Genomic DNA, 6,907 nt, shown 5'->3' with positions numbered 1-6,907 from the left:
TTCTGGCTTGACATTTACTGGAATGAGTAGAAAGTTGATGGCTCTAGATTTTATATTGGCTGTGCTGTTCCAGCAAAAGCCTATATAAGGCAGCTGGTGAGAGATGACCCTAAATGAAGGCACAGTGTCCGAGGAGATTGATCAACTAAGTATATGGAACAACTACCAAATCACATACTCAAACGTCTTGTTTCTTAGATGAGGAATCTTGCTGTCAGAAGATACTAATGCCTACAATTGTAGATAAGAAGGTGACTGTAGGAGAGGGACTCCCACTATTTATAATAAGAGCCCCGATTCCAATCGCCTTTCTCTGGGCTTGTTTATATCACAGAATCTGAAGTTTCTGGTCCCCAACTTGAAACTCTAATTCCTCATAAAAAGCTCCAGAAAAGTCGGTTTCATTGGTTTACTTGCAAAACATAAATCATCTCTTTTCCCCATCATTTAACCTCATGTCCTACTCTGACCCCACTCTCTTCTGACACACCCCTCTCTCTGCAAATAGGGAGACATCCCATCTGCCCTTTGCCTTCTACTGCCCAGTAATAAGCTACTTGTGAAGGACCTCAAAAGACTGTCCTTTGAGAAAGATTTCTTAACCTTCTGGTTTTCTATGCTTGTGTATAACTATGTTTCAGAAACACATGGAAGGAATAAGATATTTGTCTGATTGGAACTGGATAGCTCAGGAAATCTGTTCAGTGTAAATAGTAAATGGCTCTTAATCTTGATTCGGGAAATGTTACCCCATTTGCTATGATTAGCGTGTACTGTGGTGGGACCCGCCTGACATTCTTCTTTGCATAAAGTTATACAGCTCCAAATGTCAAACAACTTCCTTTTCACTCTGATTTGTGATACAAGAATAAATAAATATGTCAAATGATTTTAGAGAGGGAAGAAATTATACCCAAAAATGATTTGAGTTGAAATCCTTAGCAATGAGGGAAGATTTTAGGAATCATTTCAGAAAGACCAAAGGTGCTGAGTAGAATGGGAAGAGAAAGAAAGACACCAAAAGTATTTGGAATCACAGATGGACTCCTTTTACGATGTAGCAGGAGAACAGACCCTGGCAACTCCATAACTTCACCCTCGTCTAACTCCTTTAAAGGCTCTGAAAAGCTGAGATCTCCCAGAATTGGCCAGAAAGAAAGAGCCTGCAGCCTCTTTAGGGAGTCCATTGGGGGTCAGAGGGAGTCTGTGATTGTTCTGTGCGGGTTGGTCCTTGTTGTTGTTGCTTTTAAAAGACTTATTTATTTGAGAGAGAGAGCACACAGAAGGAGAAGGAGAAGCAGACTCCCCACTGAGCAGGAAGCTCGATGGGGGGCTCAATCCCAGGACCTTGGGATCGTGACCTGAACTGAAGGCAGACGCTTAACCAACTGAGCCACCCAGGTGCCCCAGGTTGATCCTTGTTAAAGGGCCTGCTGTGCATTCACTCTATAAGCAATGCATCAGGATCATTTCAGCGTAAATAATGGAATACACAATGGTTTATTTCAGTAAGCAGGTTAACAGGACTCAAGGGATGAAATATGATGTATTCATAATTGGTCTATGGTCTCCATTTCCCCCTTCCTCAGATTAACCTCTTAGAATTCTAGTACCATGGTTGCTTGTGTTATGTATGGTGTTAGTTTAAGATTTCTTGGATTCAAGTCCTACCTTCTCCACTGTATGATCCTCCCAGGACTTGAGTCTCCTCTCCACCCCTACAGAATTGGGATGATTAGAACAGAACCAGTGGTTATAAAAATTCAGGGAGTCCATTCTCGTCTGTCACACAGCAAGTGCTCAAGGGGTGTTAGCCGTGGTATCTGTCATATGATTTCTGCTTATTTACTACTATTTTGAATGAATGGGCATGTATACTTACTGTTTAATCATCCCCATTTCCTATTGATGATTATTTGCATTACCAGAGCCACTTGTGCTACTGTCATCTCACTAGCAGGAAGATAATTTTTTAGACAATTGGGCTATTTGTGTTTTGCATAAATAGTTTGGCAGGCAACCACTGTCCCTTTTACCTGTACATTTCTTGCTGTGGGACATTATTATTCTCTTATGGTTAATGTCATGCTGAAAGCCTGTTAAAAGGATAAAAGCTAGAATGGAAGCTCAGTGAGGGCAGGAAGCAAATGGGTCTGGTCTACCACTCTATCCCTTTTACGTAGTATGGGGCCTTGCACACAGTCGATACTCAGTGAATACTTATTCAATAAACATGCACATGATAGAAGGGAAGAACTTTGTCAGAACCATTCTCCTGTGGGTAGAGCATGAGTTTTCTCAGAGAGGAAGGTGCTTCACTGTGCCTGGTAAAACTGGTCTGGATCCATCCATCACAGGAGGGAGAGTTCTTTCCCTCAGACCTAGAACAAGCTCCCAGTGACCGAAGCCCTGGTAGACAACAGAGCCAGCACACTCTTCTGCTCATTGAGGAGAACACAAGGTGGGATTAAGAGAGCATCCTGGTGTGGACACAGGTGAGGCCTAGAGGGAAGTGAGCCATGCAAGGAGCCAGGGAATGTTTATTAAAGATGTTCGTTATTTTTCTGGAATTGTTTCTTTGTTGCTCATCCTCAGCTTAACTCAGCCAGTAGTAGGAACAGCCCTCATGGAGAAGGACAATGACTCTTCTTTTTCTGCCCTGTCTAATGTCTATAGGGAACCACTGTCTCACTTCAGATGCTGGTGAGAACCAAACCTTGGGGCCCTTGTGTGCTGTAGTTAAACCAACCACCATGGTGGACTTGATATGTGGAAAGGAGCCCAAACTTTCTCTACCATAAGCACCCTTTAGTTTCTCCAGTTGCATTGTTTTATGACAGTCACATTTATATCAAATAGATCTATGGCAGGGGGGGCAAGGTGGCGGAGTAGTAGGGGTCCTCAACTCACCTGGCTCCACCAACTTACCTAGATAACTTTCAAACCATCCTAAAAACCTACGAATTCAACCTGAGATTTAAAGAGAGAACATTTCTAGCAAATGTTAAATGTGTGAATCACTTGTATTTCTCTTCTTAAAATGGTTCTCCTTTCAACCCTTAGAATACCCCTCTCCCTTCCCTCCTTTTCTTCTCCCTTCCCTCCACCTTCCACTCTTTTTTGGAGCTTAGATGGGGTTTGACTATAGCTCTATTTATCCCTTTCCATCAGCTCACACCCCATCCCCCCAAATAGAATAGGCTAAAGAGCTTTCAAGAAGGATTTTCAGTCCCCTAGGTGATTCTCCCACTCTGCCTGGAGGGAACTTGAACAATTCTCAGCTCTGCCTGAGCTCTGATAATGATACTTTCCTCAGAAATTGTTTTAGCTGGCCGCATAGGGGTTCACACAGATTGTTATTCAGCTGACAAGTCAAGGGAACCCGTTTCTGGAACTTTCTTTGTATAGTTCTCTACTCTTGAGCACTGTGCCCTGCAAATTCCAGCCATCTTGGTCTCCTCTACTTTCGATCTTTGTTTCTTTGCCTTAGTAATATTTCTGGACTCAGAGCTCCCCTCCACTGTGCCACAGTCTGACAGAGAGCCTAAGCCAGGGTAAGCTCACTTCACCATGTTGCCTTTTCTCAAGTATCACAGTCTTGTGTTACATGTTGTTCAATGTTTGAAATTATATGTCTCAAGCACTTTGGACGATGTTCTGGTTATGACAGAGGGAAGATAATTATAGGAAGCACTCTTTCATTCCCAAGTATGAACTCTGGAGATGTGAGTAAATAAATAGGTGTTCTTTCCTTGATTGAATAAAAATGCAATTCTCTTATAAGCTGGGCCTTGATTTTTCTGTTGCCTGGGACTCTTTCCTTAGGTCACCTACTAAGGCTTGAGATGTCATGTTCCACCATGTTTTTGGTCTAGACTGTGTTTTGTTGTCCTCCAGAAGTATGAAGACAGCTCCTCTCTCTCTCATTTCCTCTCTCTCTCTTTCAGAGATTGAGTGGGGGAAAGGGGCAGAGAGAGAGAGGGAGAGAATCCCAAGCAGGTTCCACATCCAGAGCAGAGCCTGACACAAGGCTTAATCTCACAACATTGAGATCATGACCTGAGCTGAAACCAAGAGTAGGACACTTAGCCAATTGAGCCAACCAGGTACACTTGAAGGCAGCTTCTAATAAGCTGCTCATTCTAACAATCCCCAGTGACAAATAGTCAAACCATTAAGTTTTTACCAGCTCACCCCACACTCACCAGAATTTCAGGAGAAAGAATGTGATGCAAAACTTGTTAGTGACATGTTTTTAGCTTTATTGAAATTCTTTCTTACAAAAGGTCTGATGTATTTTAGGCCAGGCCTAATTTCCTTTAGTCCCTGAAATCCAGGTCCATGGTTATTTCCATGTCCTCTTAATATGTAAACTAGTAGACTTTTTGAGTAAGGTTCAAACACTTATCATTGTGATTTTTATTTGATGTAAAACAAGACTTGTGAAAAGACCAAGTAAGAAAGTTATGTGGGTCTCCATCAATGGGATAACTGGATTCTTTGCCAGAACTGACTCGGAATTTATTTCCTTCAGTGTGACATCTCTCACCTTCACTATTTCTTTTTTTAATGCAAACTTTGTAATGCTCTGAGCTATGTAGTAAAGAGTGCCATGTTTATATATGCATACATATATTGGTTCTGGGAAAAGATGCATGAGTACATGCGTGTTATGTAAACATAGCAATTGATCAGGAGAGTCTCTGATCATTAGGACATTAATGGATAACAAGCATATTGTAAGCAAAAAACACCAATAGTACATATTGGTTTAGTTGTCAGCCAGGAGCTTTGCTGGTCCTGTACCTGGAGGGTCCCAGGTGTCACTTCCCCCAGCTAAGCCGTTGCTCACCCCACGTAACAGGAATTTGTGTATCCAAGGCTCGACTCAGTCTGTGACTCCCCCAAAGGAGGTAAGTCTGTGCTCACTTTCTACCACGTACTTTCCCCAGTCCTAGAACATGTATATGGTCTGGTTTGACTTCCTCCTCATGTCAAAAGCTGAATATGATCCCCCTGTTGCTAGGAGAAGGGTGCAGATTGAGGACTGGCAGAGCCTTGTGGCTCCTTCTTCTGCTAGAGGTTATAGGGAATCCTCACTTCCATACAGGATCCATCAGGACATGTGTTCTGATCACAGGAGCACACTCAAAGAGGTCTGGAAGGTTCAATATCATCACCTCCAAACAGCTCTGAGACACAAGTGACTTGGTCTTAACTCTGACTGCCAGGTGACTGAGTGTTGGTCTCAGTTTCACTGGACAGACCCCTTGTCATCCTCCAAATCAGCTTTCCTCCAATATGGGTGGTTGGCCTGGAAGCCGGTCCATATCTGATCTTATACTCTGTAGGTTTGAAGTATGGAATCTTGTAATCCCACATGTCGTGTACCCGAGCTCCTTGCCCAAGTGTAGTAAAGACACACTAGGATTCGGGTAGAAAAAAATGGTTACAGTCATTCTCAGTCTTCTGGCTTTCTGGCCAGGTGAATGGGTCAGCTGAGTGCTATCTAGAGGTAAGGTCTTACCAAGCTAGCAAGCCTTGTAGGAGTGCTGCAAAGTAGATAAATGAATTTAGCAGCCAAGATGCTATGTAGTACACACGGTAGTCACTTAATGAATGTCAGTTTTACTCCCCTTCTCCAAACCCAGGCTGTCTCCTGCAGGTGATGTGCATTTCCCTCTCACTCCTACAGCTGGCCCATCCTCTATATCATTTCTCCGAATTAACAAATGGTGTACAGAGGCAAAGAGGGAAGAATGAATCGTTTGCTGGGAAGGAAGATGTCAAAACTCATGGCCTAACTAAGGGAATTATCTGAAGAGTAAATGACTGTCAGGCCTCCCTCTCATCTCCACCTGTTGCATTTCTCTCCAGCATACTCTCAGCATTTAACTGACAGACCAAAGGGGAGCATGGATATAGAGTCCTGATGCGTGGTATTTAGAAGGCTGAGCAAAATGACGGTCCAGTTGACCAGGGCTTCACATGCAGGACCCCTGGTAGAAGGGAGAGACAGGCAGTAGATCCCAGAGTTGCACTTTGGAGCTGATGTCCAAGAGGAGAATGACGACAGGCCACTATGGGCCTGGGACAGGGATTTGGGGCTAGGGAGGTGCTGGACTGAGCAGGGCAGAGGCAAGGTCCCAAGTGATGCCCCCACCCCAGGAATGCAGAAAGGAGGCTCGGCGGCAGAGTCTGGACTGTGGACTGTGCCCACTTTCAGTGTCTGTTGCACGTCACGCCAGCATCCTCAGCGTGCCCGCAGTTTGTCACCCCCCATTTGGAGAAGCTGCAGCGGAAAATGGTATCTTCTGTGCCCTTGCAGGCGACATCATCCATCCAAATTCTCCCTGTGCCTGTGGGGACAAGTCCACATGGTTTCTTAGCAGATATGCAGGAGAGCAGGACAGAAGAAAACAGAGTATTGCTGTGTCTGTTCTTGACCAGGCTGTCCCAGGCTCTGCCGGCAATTCTCAAATCTAATGGTTCCTACCTGCCCTCTCCACCCCACTGAGACCAAATACTCATTTTCTAGGCCCAGTTTCTTGAGGGCAGAATAACTATAATGGTGGTGATGGCAGTATTCATTGGTATCTCTTATGTGTCAGACATCTCACATGTGTGATCTTCCATCCTTATCATGGTGCTGTGAGATAGACATTAATACACTCATTTTTATAGATGGAGAGCTGAGGCTCAGGATGCAGTCAGTCCAAGGTTGCTCAGCTTGTAAGCACCAGGGTCTGAACTCAAGACCAAGTTGGTCTTGGCCCACACTTTAAATGAGACACCTTGTGGCTTTTGAGACACCTTGTGGCTTTTGAGATATAATGCCTTTCAGTCTTTGTTGATGAGTACTCAAGCGTGGCCTAATATGAGGGATAATGTCTGGCAGGTCTTGGAT

The 6,907-nt window shown here is 44.1% G+C and overlaps 1 protein-coding gene across 2 annotated transcripts in view; it reads right to left on the bottom strand.

Annotated features, from left to right (window-relative positions):
* Positions 1 to 4,238: 4,238 nt before the first annotated feature.
* SCARA5 (scavenger receptor class A member 5) overlaps positions 4,239 to 6,907 on the bottom strand; it is a 123,565-nt gene continuing 120,896 nt past the window's right edge. For both annotated transcript variants that reach the window (XM_077868729.1, XM_077868730.1), the window contains exon 9: positions 4,239 to 6,359. In XM_077868729.1, the coding sequence (XP_077724855.1) occupies positions 6,223 to 6,359 (137 nt within the window). In that variant the 3' untranslated portion in view covers positions 4,239 to 6,222. The remainder of the gene's footprint in view (positions 6,360 to 6,907) is intronic.

The sequence above is a fragment of the Canis aureus genome, chromosome 24 (assembly GCF_053574225.1).
Source record: "Canis aureus isolate CA01 chromosome 24, VMU_Caureus_v.1.0, whole genome shotgun sequence".
NCBI classification, from domain to species: Eukaryota; Metazoa; Chordata; class Mammalia; order Carnivora; family Canidae; genus Canis; species Canis aureus.
Note: the sequence above shows the minus strand (reverse complement) of the source record. Positions and strands in the feature narration are given on the sequence as shown.